Here is a 14,533-nt window from a genome sequence, read left to right as displayed (position 1 = left end):
GCAATGCGGGACTGGGAGGCTGGGGTGACACAGTCCAGTCCCTCCTCCAATACCACTCTAAGGACTCAATGCACAGCCCTGGGAAGGGCAGGGGCTGCGCACCATGAGCTGATGTCTGAGCCTCGGGAGCAGTTGTGGCAGAGATCGCAGATCAAGGACATCCAGTGCCACAAGGCTAAACTCCACCTGTTGCGCTGGTAGATCAAGCATGCCCCAATGCCCCATGGGCCGATCTCCACAAGCTATTCACATACAGTTCTTGGGAAAACACCATGGGCTTTGTGTGTGCCCAGCACTTGCAATCACAGGTGTGGCTGATGCCAGAAAATGGCCCTGCTCCCCGTTCTTGGTCATCACACCTATCTCAACTCCTTCCCCCCAGACTCTCCTCTACTCCCTGCTCTGGCTCTGAGACAAAGCCTGCACTAACAGTGCCTCCCTTCCTCAGGTTCGTGAGGAAAGAGAAAGACTCAGTCCTCTGGGTTTTTTTTTTCTTCTGTGAGCAGATTCTATCTTCGGCCCACCTTCTTGCACAATCATACCATTGTCTATTTGGTGTGTGTATATTTCAGGTTCATCTGGGTTTTTTTCTCTGCGTATAGTTGTAGAATATGTTGAAATTTCAAGGGGAGAGATCGGAGTATCTCTCACGTCACCATTTCTCTTAACACTTGCACTTTTAACAATCTAAATAGCATAGGTAAGCATACTGGGGATGCCAACTCCCTCATTCATGTGTTGTGTTACTGTGTATTCTCCCGCCTTGCACAACCAAACTAGTTTGCCCACATAATCTGTAAGTACGATGCTAATGGTGTAAGCCAAAACACTCATGTCTTAATTTTTTTAAGTTTTTATGAGAATGAGCGTCATAAACTTCAAACATCGTATGTCGAGACTGTCCTAACCTGAGGACCTTCTGTACTAAGGAAGAAATATTAAGGCTAGTAGGCATATATAATGCTTGAGAAAAATTTATTATTTTAAAAATACTAGATATAGTATAGTTCAATTGGATTCAAAATTCATTTATATAAGCAGTATAATAAGGTTCAACATTATACTTGTCAATAAAAGAAAAGAATATTTAGAGAATGCTTAAATTGTCTAACATTAGCTTAATGTTAAAAAGGAGTTTCTCAAAGGAAATGCCCTAAATAGCTCTCTGTCTTTGTTTAATATCTGACTGTGTGAATGGGGTTTCTTAGACATGGTGACCATCATAAATTAAAAAGGCTCAACATTAAAGAGGATTAGGAGTTTCAGAGAGCCCTTTCAAGCATACAATTATATTTATAAAGTTATCTTAATAAGAGCAACTCAAGGTTCTTATGGGAATATATAGAATATCTAGAATATAGATTTTATTTAGAAGTTATAGATAAATTTATATTTAATGTCATCTCTATTACTTTGTATTTTATTGTTCTCCTTAGAATTACATATTGCAAGAAGTTATGAATTTTTCCCTATGGAACTCCATATGGATAATCCTGCAGTTTATCCCAATGAGCTGTACCAATGCTGTAATTTTGTATGTGGGCCTTGCCGAAAGAAAAGTGGGGAAATGTTTCATGGTGATGTATTTCAAGAACTGGTGGTCTGTTCCCTCATCTGTAGAGTAAGGATAATATTAGGACTTCCCTCATTCTGGAACTTTGAGGAGGATATGAATCATTGCCCAGAAACAACTTAGAACACAGCTTGGTTCATGATTGTAAAAAATATGACAATATATACTGTGATTTTGTCTTTTCTATAACCCTGCTAGCTGAGATTTAGTCTGTAACTTCTGGGAGTTTGTACAATGAAAACTATTTGTAGCCCTGGCCAGGTGGCTCAGTGAATAAAGCATCTTATTGGTGCATCGAGGTTGTGGGTTTCATCCTTGGTCAAGGCATGCTCAAGAAACAATCAGTGGGTGCACAACTAAATGGAACAAGGATTTCTCTCTCTCTCCGTCTCTTAAATCAATGGGGAAGAAAAGGAAACTCTGTGTATATTTAATGGCTTTTAAAATGTGCACTGAAGATTATGTTTGCTCCTTGCTCAGGGCCAAGAGTGTACATGTACTTAACTCATTTTGTATTCTTCTCACCTAGCACATCTTGGCAGATAGCAATCACCTGATACACAAATATTCAATTTATGAATGAAGGAAAAGTAGAGGAATTTTTCTTAATCAGGTAAAAATATATTGAACCATAGTCAGATGTGTGCCATACACTTCTTATGCCAAGAACTTGATGCTGAACTCAGGCCCAGCATTGGGTTACTTTCTGAACATCTGTGCTCTAATGGGTAAGGATGCTCAGCTTATTATTGCCTGTGTTTGCTTCCTTCAGCGAAAGAAGTTCACCATCACAAGTAGCTTCACTGGAAAAAAAACACACATTTGTCACTGATTTGACCAAGACCTGTAAATATTTACTAGGCCTTTGCTCTGCCCAGCATGACTTTAATGCTCAGATGAATGCTCCTTGAGTTGCAACTGGTGAGTAGACACTATTTTCTCTGCCAGGAGACATTGGCTTTGGGTTTATTACATTTTCTGTTGACTTCTAATCATCATTTCTTGTTTGGTTATAAAAGGGATCAATAGAATATATTGTTGCAAAAGGCAGGATTTCCTTCTTTGTAACAACTGAATAGTATTCCATTGACTATATAACCACATTTTCTTTTTCCATTCATCTTTTGATTGACACTTTGCTTCTATATCTTGGCTATTGTGAATATTACTGCACTGAACGTGGGAGTGTAGATATCTCTTCAATAGCTTGTTTTCACATTTTTAAATTATATACCCAGAAGTAAAATTGCTGAATAATATGGTAGTTCCATTTAATTTTTTGAGAAACCTCCATGCTCTTTTCCATAGTGACTGTACCAATTTATATTCCCACCAACAGTGCACAAGGTCTCTCTTCCATCTACATCCTCACCAGTTCTTGTTATCTTTGGCCTTTTTTGATAATAGCCATTTTAACAGGTGTGTGGTGATATCTTATTGTGGTTTTGATTTGCATTTCCCTGATGATTAGTGATGTTGAACATCTTTTCATGTACGTGTTGGACACGTATATGTCTTTTTTAGAAAAATTAAACATTTTTTTCTTTGTCTATAAAAAAATTCTTCATATGAGAAACTCTCTCTATAGACACCATTTTCCATGACTGTATCCAGGTGAAAACCAACATGTTCATCTGATGGCCTCGTCGAGTCCTCAAACACAGTGTGGCTATGGTTGACCTTATTCTCCTACACAAATTCCTATATCATGACCTTGGTCTTGTTCAGTAGAGACCGTCCATGGGTCTTGTAAAAATGGGAAGGGTCTGGATCTGCACCCTCTCTTCCCACCCCACCTGTCACCAAGTGCTGGGAGTCATATCTCCCCAAAGACATCTTGCCCTCAGCCTCCAAGATGACAAAAAGATCAATCCAATAGGTTTTCCCCACTGAAAACATGTCAGTGGCTTTCTGCTAGCTGCAACAACAAGCCCAGACTTCTTAGAATGGCACATCAAACTCTTGCTAGTTGGCCCAGCCCTCACTGTGAGCTCTCACTGTGGCTCACTCTACTTTCTAATGACACTGCTTGCTGGCTGGCAGACGGCTGAACACAAAGATGTCCAGGTCCAGGGCCTTGTGATCAGCATGGCCTCTGCCTGCAAAGTTGTTGCTGTCTTTTTTCAATAAAGCCAATTCTCTGAGAGTGAGTTCAAGGCCAGCCTTTTCTAAAGTTCTCCTGGTTGACTGCCCCTATTCTTCCTTCACACTTGCTGACCACTCCCTCTTCTGGGCAGATTGCATGTTTTCACCTGTTCTCCCTGCCCCTTTTATTGGAGGATCTGTTTGCCTCTGGTCTGCAGGGCCAGTGTCCTGTGGTCTTCACAGCTCCAGCATGAAACAGAGTTGTATCAAGTGGGAGTGCTCAGGTTTTTTCTCCCTTCCTCCCTCCCTTCCTCCCTCCCTCCCTTCCTTCCTTCCTTCCTTCCTTCCTTCCTTCCTTCCTTCCTTCCTTCCTTCCTTCCTTCCTCCCTCTCCCTTCCTCCCTTCCTCCCTCCCTCCCTCCCTTCCTTCCTTCCTTCCTTCCTTCCTTCCTTCCTTCCTTCCTTCCTTCCTTCCTTCCTTCCTTCCTTCCTCCCTCTCCCTTCCTCCCTTCCTCCCTCCCTCCCTTCCTTCCTTCCTTCCTTCCTTCCTTCCTTCCTTCCTTCCTTCCTTCCTTCCTTCCTTCCTTCCTTCCTCCCATCCTTTAATGAATGGATGATTCGTATGGAAATATAATCATTGACTTAATCATTTTCACATATTGATTTTGAGTTGCTTTCTCTTCATTTATATTCTAAGTCATATTGCAAAAACACCACTGAAAGAAATTTTTTTTTTTTGTATCTGGTAATACCTTTAAGCTAGATCTTGGAAGTGTAATCACAGGATACAAAGGCTGGGACATTTCTAGAGTCCTCGCTGTTTTCTTGAGTCCCTACACCTGATGTCACCCTGCTTGTTTCACTGCACACCTGCCGGGATAGATATTGTTATGTTTATCTTTATCCATTGCATAAGTATAGATTTTTCATGGATAATTGATGTGGCATTTCTTCAATTGTTTAGAACTTGAACATTTCTTAGATTTCTTTGTCATTCTTGATGAACTGTTTCAATGAGCATATTACTTTATAGTGAGTTTTATTTGGTTCCCTGGGGAGAGAGAAACGGTACTGTGTCTTTTATCAGTGCATAACTATGGGACTAAGGTAGATTCTGTCTGCACCACAGAGTGGGGTGCAGGCCTTCCTCAGCCCCTTTGGGTGGGTGGCGGCACTGAAAGAGCATCCTCACACTTACCTGTGGCTGTCAGACTGCTGACCTCCAGTGGGTGGCCCAGGATCTAGCCTGGGATCCAGTCCCATGTTCTTTACTCCCATAGCTCTGGAGGCTCCTGTGCCCCTGCAATAACCCAGGTGACAGCACTTGCCACTGGTGTGATTCAGACATTTGTCAATTGTTCTTCTGGTGCCACAGTCATGGTGTGAATCACCCACAGCCAGTGAACAGGAACCATCCACTCTCCTTGGCATGCCACTTGGTGGCTTTGGAACATTCTCGGCAACACTTCCTTTTGTTCCTGAATTGTTATCAACTCTTGGCTCTCCTACCCATCCATCACTGTTTATGTCACTGCTTTCTTAGCCAATCAGTGTCCCATGAGCCCACCAGCCCTGGCTTTGTGCTGAGTGCCTGATGATAACTGTGCAATATCTGTGCTCGCATTCCCTGTCTTTACCATGTGGACTCTGTCCTCCCCTATGCCCTGAAGTTCTTGGAGACAGCTCTGCCTGGAGTCCACTGGGGTTCTCTTCTGCTACTCACCATGAGCCCCCTGCCTCTAGGGGACAGCCCCTTCTTCCTGTACCCTCAACCTCTGTGCAAATGCTTACTTCAGACCCACTAAACCCTCTCTTAATTGAGACCCTGCCACCACCATCTCCCGCTAGAGAGTCTCCCTCTTATGGGTGTTAATAGTCTCCAGGATGAAGCCCAAGCTCCCAGCCCCTCTGGGCCCTGGCAGAAAGAAGGGGGCTCTCAGCCCCTCTGGGCCCTGGCAGACAGAAGGGAGGCTCCCAGCCCCTCTGGGCCCTGGCAGACAGAAGGGAAGCTCCCAGCCCCTCTGGGCCCTGGCAGACAGAAGGGAGGCTCCCAGCCCCTCTGGGCCCTGGCAGACAGAAGGGAGGCTCCCAGCCCCTCTGGGCCCTGGCAGACAGAAGGGAGGCTCCCAGCCCCTCTGGGCCCTGGCAGACAGAAGGGAGGCTCCCAGCCCCTCTGGGCCCTGGCAGACAGAAGGGAGGCTCCCAGCCCCTCTGGGCCCTGGCAGAAAGAAGGGAGGCTCCCAGCCCCTCTGGGCCCTGGCAGACAGAAGGGAGGCTCCCAGCGCCTCTGGGCCCTGGCAGAAAGAAGGAAGGCAGGCCTTGGATAAACCTTCTGTGTTGCTGGTTTTGTCTCTGCATCCTCAGCATATCCGTTTTCTGGTGTGGACTGTGGGGTCAGCCAACTTCAGTGTGAGTTCTGCTCTACCACTGACCAATTCTAGGAACTTGATGAACTTACTGACTTTCTCTTAGCCTTGCATTTCCTCAGCTATAAAACAGGTACAATGACTCAGAAAATTATAAAATATTGATAAAAGAAATCAAGGAAGATACAAACAAGTGGAAGCATATGGTTAAGAAGAATAAACATCATTAAAATGTCTATATTACCAAAGCAATTTATAAATTCAATGCAATACTGATTAAAATACCAATGACTTACTTCAAAGATATAGAACACATATTCCAAAAATTTATATGGAACCAAAAGAGAACACGAATAGCCTCAGCAATCTTGAAAAGGAAGAATAAAGTGGCAGGTATCACACTTCCCGATATCAAGTTATACTACAAGGCCACTACACTCAAAATAACCTGGTACTGGCATAAGAGCAGGCATATAGATCAATGGAACAGAACTGAGAACTCAGAAATAAACCCACACTTTTATGGACAACTGATATTTGACAAAGGAGGTAAGGGCATACAATGGAGTAAAGACATCATCTTCAACAAATGGTGTTGGAAAAATTGGACAGCTACCTGCAAAAAAATGAAACTAGACCACCAACTTACACCACTCACAAAAATAAACTCAAAATGGATAAAAGACTTAAATGTAAGCCATAAAACCATAAGCATCTTAGAAGAAAACATAGGCAGTAAGCTCTCTGACATCTCTCGCAGCAATGTATTTGCCGATTTATCTCCATGGGCAAGTGAAATAAAAGACAGGATAAACAAATGGGACTATATCAAACTAAAAAGCTTTTGCACAACTAAAGACAATAAGAACAGAATAAAAAGCCAAACTACACAATGGGAGAATATATTTGACAATACATCTGATAAGGGGTTAATAACCAAAATTTATAAAGAACTTGTAAATCTCAACACCAGGAAGACAAACAATCTAATCAAAAAATGGGAAAAAGAAATGAATAGACACTTCTCCAAAGAGGACATACAGATGGCCAATAGGCATATAAAAAAATGCTCAACATCACTAATCATTAGAGAAATGCAAATTAAAACCACAATGAGATAGCACCTCACACCAGTCAGAATGGCACTCATCAACAAAACAACACAGAATAAGTGCTGGCGAGGATGTGGAGAAAAGGGAACCCTCCTGCACTGCTGGTGGGAATGCAGACTGGTGCAGCCTCTGTGGAAAACAGTATGGAGATTTCTCAAAAAATTAAAACTTGAACTGCCTTTTGACCCAGCTATACCACTTTTAGGAATATACCCCAAGAACACCATAGCATTGTTTCAAAAGAAGAAATGCACCCCCATGTTTATGGCAGCATTGTTCACAATAACAAAGATCTGGAAACAGCCCAAGTGTCTGTCAGTGGACGAGTAGATTAAAAAGCTTTGGTACATATATACTATGGAATACTACTCAGCCATAAGAAATGATGACATTGGATCATTTACCACAACATGGATGGATCTTGATAAAATTATACTGAGCGAAATAAGTAAATCAGAAAAAACTAAGAACTATATGAATCCATACATAGGTGGGACATAAAAATGAGACTCAGAGACATGGACAAGAGTGTGGGGGTTATGGGGTGGGGGGGAGGAGAGGGAAGGGGTTGGGGGAGGGGAGGGCCACAAAGAAAACCAGTTAGAAGGTGACAGAAGACAATTGGACTTTGGTGATGGGAATGTAGCATAATCAAATATCAAAATAACCTAGATATGTTTTCTCTGAACATATGTACCCTGATTTATCAATGTCATTAAAATTAATAAAAAAAAATGAGCTTAAAAAAAAAGAGTACAAAAAAAAAAATAAAACAGGTACAATGACATCTACCCCACAGGGTTGCTGTGAGGATTAAATGATACATTGCAGATAACAAGCTTACCATAGTGCTGGGCACCTGGTAAGCACTCAGCACCCACGAGTTGTTGGTGCTAATGTTATTGTCATTGCCATGTGTCCGAACAGATCCTAGCTCCGGAGTAGTTACTGTGAAATTTGTGCAGAAGCTGCAGGTCATGTGTAAATTGCTTCTGTCTCTCCGTCCTTTCTTGCTCACTGTATGCAAGTCATGATGCTGAATGCCTCACAGACACAGAAAGTCCTCAAAAGGTATTTTGTAAAGGCTGCCTGTTCCGTAGGCAGAGCCCTAGCAATGGACACAGCACTACTGCAAGGGAAGCGGGGTCTGCCCGTGGGAACCATACCCACAGGCCCCGCATAGAGGACGTACCTCACCAGGTTTTACGCTCACAGAACTGAGGCCGTGCACTCACCACATTCTTTCCTGGTCCCAGCAGGGAGCAGATGGACAAAATATTGTCATTATTTTCCTTTTTTCACAATACAGACTGAGCTTTGTATAAAGCCTAGTTAATTCACAAGATCTACCTATCAAATCCCAATGTCTTATGAACGACAGGAGTAGTGAAGTGCTGAGAGTTGGTCACATTCATGGCCTCAAGTTAGGGATGTCATTAGAATCGTTTATTCCATCTTCCCACATAAAGGGAGGGAGGGAGTGTCAAAGCTGGGGTCTCCACACATCTAATGGCTATTCATATTTCAGAAACTCTGATCTTTATTTAATTACCAGGGAACTAAACTGTAGAAATTGAAGATTCTATTCCACACGGCAAAGCCTAATTTGGGAGTCCAGATAACGGGAAGGTCCATTTGTTACAACAGTGTTTGTGAGGACAGTATTGTAAAGGCAGCAAGCAAAATGAATGGCGGCAGTTAATTTTGTGTGAGCTCTGCCAGCACGGTGTCAGGCCAGCACACATCAGAACCTCGGACCAGAGTCCTGTCAGCTTCAGGGGGACTACAATCATCCTCTCTTCCTTCTCATACCTCATTAGCGGGTGCTAATTAGGGAGACTTGGTGGTCTCGCACCAGTCACTGAAACTACAAGTTCACATGAGCAAAAGTAGCAGGAAAAGGAGGGAGAGCCGACTATGGGGCCCGGGATGTGTTGCTGCCACAGTATCATTCTTGTGTTTATTTACTTTTTTTCTCCCAAATTTCAGACTATGATAAGTGTGGGCAAGCGGCCAACTTGAGTTGTGTACACCTGTCCCAGCTCAAGCCTCTTGCTTGGATTAAGAGATTGTCATGCTCAGAAAATGTGCTGCTCACATCCAGGCCGGGGACCCTGCAGGAGGCCTGCCATGCACGTCACTGGACAGCTTTGCTGTGGACACCAGCAAGGAGGAGAGGGCACTGGAAATTGGAGGTAGGTGGGCTTGACACATTGGTTCTCTGGGTTCACACCACCATGTACCTGTTCTTTCAGAGTGATCTGCTTCTAAAAAAATTGTTTAAAGGGTGCTGGATATCTAAGGGAAGTTATCATATATATTCACTGGGTACCTGTCAACTAATTCTGCAGAGGTTTCTCAAAGGCTGACTGTGGGAGATGTCTATGCTAAACACTACAGGGCAGACATCCCCTCTCCCTACTCTGTTATTCTGTCTTTGGTGGAGAAAGAACCAGATGACAGTACAAATTTGAAAGGATAAAATATATAAGTTGCAATCAGCCTACTTGGTCTTATCATTAACTAAGTACTGCTCTAAGCTGTGTACATCACCAGACCCTCACAGCCCTGTGAAGTAGTTTCCATTGTTCTACCAATTCTACAGGGGAAGAAACAGAGTTTGGGATTTGAACACATTCAGCTGGCCCTGAAGCCTGTTACTCCTAGCTGCTATCCCATCTACTTTCTCTATTGATGGATTACTTATAATTTAATTTGCAAGTGAAAATAATGAGCTTCTAAACACAACTTGACATTATAACACAATGATTCATAAATTTAAAAATAGCCTAGAAATTGGATTACACTTACACAGTAAGTTATATAAATAGCACAGATTCATGCACAGCGTGACTGATGAAGGTTGCTGAAAGAACCTTTTTTTTTTTTTTGGATGAATTATATACCTGCAAGAGGGTAGCATCATTCATCTGAAGTTTGACATTTTAGAGTAATTCTTAAAAATTATTTTCCCAAATTCTGTTGATGCAAATATGTATCACTGTGTACTGCCCACTAAATCTCTAACAATGAAGCAAAAACTGTCCATGTTCCATTGCTGTGTAGCAAACCACTCCAAAGCACAGTGGCTGAGAACAACCATTCCTGTTACCTTACTTCACAGTTTCTGGGTTAGAAATTCAAGCGTGGCTTCGCTGGCTGAGTCTTCTGCTTTAGGTGGTGTTGACTGGAGTCAGCAGGACTGGTCTGGGAGCTTCAGGACAGCTGTTCTCGGGTGCCTAGCCCCATGGTGGGGATAGCTGGGACAGTGAGCTCAGAGGGGCCCCTTTCACTCCTGTGCAAGCCCTCTCTACATGGTGCCTCCAGCAAGGTAGTCCAGCTTCTACATGGCAGATCAGGGTTCTAAGAGCCCAAGGGGAGGCTGCCAGTCTTTTTAAAGGCTGAGCCTGGAGCTGCCATATTCTTTTGGTCAAATAGTCCCAAATTAACACAGAGTCAAGGGTAGCAGATATAGACTCCACCTCTTGATATAGGAGTACCAAAGAATTTGTGGCCATCCGTAATCTGGGTCATTCAAAGTGATAGTACTTCATAGCACTTAGTTTAAAAGCCTAAAGCTGTGACTGGCTCAAGGTCATCTTGAGAATGTGTTGATTCCTGAGGACAGTGGAACTTCCAATGACCTGCCAATGGGCATGCATACTAGGGGCTCTGAGGCATTACATGAAAGCCAGCCTTCTCAATAGAAAGCTGAATTAATGTCCGCAGTAAACTCTATTGCTATTATAACTTAAGTTTGCAAAAGCCAACTTTTTAGAACCCTTAATAACTCACTTCAGAGGTCACTATTAACACTTACAAGAAAAGTGAATTCTAAGGCCCTTGGTCATCTGGAAGGCCCCTAGAAATGCAGCCTGAGACAATAACTTTGGTACAGGTGGTTTCGTGGAGGTAATTTCAGGAAGTAGGAGTGAGCATGGAGAGTGAGACAAGGGAGTAGGGAAGGTCAAAATGGGGGTAGGGGTGTGGGCCGTGTCATTAAGGTAGTTGTTGTGGGTATCCAGGGCTTATTTCCAGGAGGATTACACTGAAGGCCTCTAGAATTCTTTGTCCAAAGGAGAGGAGGGTGGACACTTATGCACTGTTCCCACCCTGCTCCGGGGGATGGTTGACTGGGAGGTATTAACTCTCCTATACTTTTGGGCAAGGTGGGAACAATGGAGATGGGGAATGCCCAAGATGTACAAGAAAGTCTAGGACAGGAGGACCAAATTTGAGACAGAATATTGTCAGCATGAGCCTAGCCTGAGTTCACATAGAACTTTGCACCCACCATTGCTATGGTGGTGTGGGCCCAGGGGCTGACTTCCTTTGGCTCTGCCGATCTCTCTGATGAGAATGAGACATGAAGCATTTCTGCTCTGGCCAGTATAAAGATGGCTCGGCCATGGATCCCCTTTAGACAGAATCTGGAGTGAGCCCAGTGTTTTGAAATTCATGACCAATACCCATTCTGTGATCCAGATCAAGTGATTTAACATACCCATGCCTCAGTTTCCTCATTTGTTCAGTGATGATAACAGAATACCCACCACACTAGACCTCTGTGAAAATTAAACAGTGTTATAAAATAATGAACATGGGCTGAGCCAGTGGTGAGTGTCCCAATGTTGGTGCCCTATTTCTTGTCTCTAGGGGGGATGGTAGGGACACAGTCCCTCTTAAGGAGAATAGGATGAGTTCAAGGTCTAAGGCAGACACAGATACAACAGAGTATCACCCAGAGGGTGATGTTATTTCCAAGTAAGTGGATTGGGGAGGGCTGCATGGGGAAAGTGACATCAGCAGGGTGAGAGAGAAGGGAGGCATGCAAGAATGCTGTGAGCAAGGGCCCTATTAGTCTTGCTAGAAAAATTAGTTGAGCACCTGCTGTGTGCCTGCCTTAGGCTAGGTGCTGAGGAGTCAACAGTGAGCAGGACAGACATAGTTCCTGCCTCGTGGTGCTCTCAAAAGGGACAAACACAAGGCCTGTGCTATTGGCCTAGAGCCCAGGGCAGGTGACTGAGTGGTCAGAGCCAGGACAGAAAGGGTAGGACTGCATCCGGGCAAGTACATGAGAGAGATGAGGCTCCATCCTCGTAGCCATTCCCAAATAGCTGTTTACTCAGCAACTCTTAGAATGACAGCAGGGGTCGCCAACCATGGTATAACACCTCTGCCCTGCCCTTCTCTACCAAGCCTGCCACCAGCTTTTCATTACCTTTCCTGAGAAGCAGTGCACCCAACCTCCACCCAACATCCACAAGCATCTGTGTGCACGTTAAACACTGAGCTTCCAGACAACAGCAACATGCTTGCATTTCCTTCATTTCTGAGACCAGCCTGTGGAGGCTTTTCAGTCAATGGCATATTTTAGGTTTGCATTTTAAAAATTTATTTTAATTGTAGTAAAATTCACATATCATAAAATTTAACATCTTACCCATTTAATTTTTTTCAATTAAATTTATTGGGGTGACATTGGTTAATAAAATTATATGTTTCAAGCGTATAGTTATATAATCCATCATCTCTATAATGTACTGTGTGCCTGCCACCCAAAGGCAAGTCTCCTTTCATCATGATGTGTTTGTCCCCTTTACCCTGCACCACCCCTCACGCGCTTCTCTCTGGTAACCATGGTACTGTTGTCTGTATCTATGAGTTTTTGGTTTGTTTGTCATGTTTGTTCCTTTGTCGTTTTCAGTTTTTATCCCACATGTGAGTGAAATTGTATGATTCTTGACTTTTCTGTCTGACTTATTTTACTTGGCATATTCTCAGATATGATATACTGTTCCAATTGTATAAACTCTGATAGAATAGTCTCATTCCTGCATTTAGATACCCTGGACATCATTGCTTTGAAATATTTAAGGAACACACATTTAGATATAAATGAAACAAGATGTTGGGATTCTAAATTAGTTTCTTTGTTTTGCTTGTTTGTTTCTTTGTTTCCACATTGTTGCAAATTTCCATCCACATTGTTGCAAATGGCAATATGTCATCTTTTCTTATGGCTGAGTAATATTCCATAGTATGTATGTACCACATCCTTATCTAATCATCTATCGAACAACATTTTAGTTATCTCCATGACTTGGTCATCATGAATAATGCTGCAATGAACATAAGGGTGCATATATCTTTGCAAATGAAAGTTTTTAAAAATTTTGGGTGGATATTGAGAAGAGGGGTTGCTGGGCCATGTGTTAATTATTTTTCTTATTTTTTTTTGAGGAGCTTCCATACTGTTTTCTGTAGCAGCTGTACCAGTTTACATTTACACCAGCAGTAAATGAGGGGTCCTTTTTCTTTACAGCCTCTCCAACTCTTGTTACCTGTCTTGCTGATAACAGCCATTCTTACAGGTGTGAGGTGGTATCTCACTGTGGTTTTGATTTGTACTTCCTACTAGCTAGTGAAGTTGAGCATCTTTTCATATATCTGTTGGTCATTTGTATGTCTTCTTGGGAGAAGTGTCTGCTCAGGTCTTCTGCCTATTTTTAAATTGGATTTTGTTGCTGCTGTTGTTATATGAATTCTTTATGTATTTCGGATAATAACTCCTTATTGGAACTTGATGGTTTTTTTACTTGTTGATGGTTTCTTTTGCTGTACAGAAGCTTTTTAGCTTGATATAGTCAATCAGCATGGCCAGACCTTACAGAATATTTAAAAAATAAAACAAAGAAACAAACAAGCAAAACAAAGAAACAAATTTAGAATCCCAACATCTTGTTTCATTTATATCTAAATGTGTGTTCCTTAAATATTTCAAAGCAATGATGTCCAGGGTATCTAAATGCAGGAATGAGACTATTCTATCAGAGTTTATACAATTGGAACAGTATATCATATCTGTATGTACACTCACTTCACTGGCTAGCCTTCTAGAGTGCTCTGGCTGTACAGAGAAGTGAGTGCTCTAAAAGATCCCTGGGCATCTCAAAGCCTTGTCACTCACCTGACCGGAGTCCCAGACAGTTCAAAAGAACCCCAGACGGAGGGGCAGAGGCTTTTTTGTTGTGCACACCAGGGACTTACCAGCAGAGTCCACCAACTCCCAGAGTCTGACCAGTCAGCCAGAATTTGCCCGAAAGGGCTGTGTCCAGGAACAGCAACTTTTCCCCCAACCTACCAGACAAAGCTCTGTGAATCCAAACCCCAGAAATCAAAAGGCACCTTAACCTGACGACCCACCTCGGTCATAACCCGGGATGTGAACCTGAACCAGAAAGCACAGCAATGTAATTGAACAGTGAAGGTGACAGAGATCACTGGGGATCAGAGGAGGAGGGTCCCTAAGTTAATTTCACTTGGCAGCTGCGAAGAGGTCTGTAAATCCACACCCTGGGCCCTCCAGTCCAGGCTGTCAACGGGGCTCCCAGCCAA

The 14,533-nt window shown here is 43.0% G+C and overlaps 1 protein-coding gene across 1 annotated transcript in view; it reads left to right on the top strand.

Annotated features, from left to right (window-relative positions):
* The window catches only part of FRMPD2 (FERM and PDZ domain containing 2), a 141,372-nt gene that overhangs the window by 73,453 nt on the left and 53,386 nt on the right, over window positions 1-14,533 (top strand). Inside the window, 5 exon segments of the mRNA XM_066350236.1 lie at window positions 2,346-2,381; window positions 2,383-2,494; window positions 4,695-4,703; window positions 9,125-9,330; window positions 12,843-12,856. Of these exon segments, the coding sequence (XP_066206333.1) occupies window positions 2,346-2,381; window positions 2,383-2,494; window positions 4,695-4,703; window positions 9,125-9,330; window positions 12,843-12,856 (377 nt within the window).

Source organism: Saccopteryx leptura, chromosome 9 (assembly GCF_036850995.1).
Source record: "Saccopteryx leptura isolate mSacLep1 chromosome 9, mSacLep1_pri_phased_curated, whole genome shotgun sequence".
Classification (NCBI taxonomy): domain Eukaryota; kingdom Metazoa; phylum Chordata; class Mammalia; order Chiroptera; family Emballonuridae; genus Saccopteryx; species Saccopteryx leptura.
The sequence above is the reverse complement of the archived record's forward strand: the minus strand, read 5'-3'. Positions and strand labels throughout refer to the sequence as shown.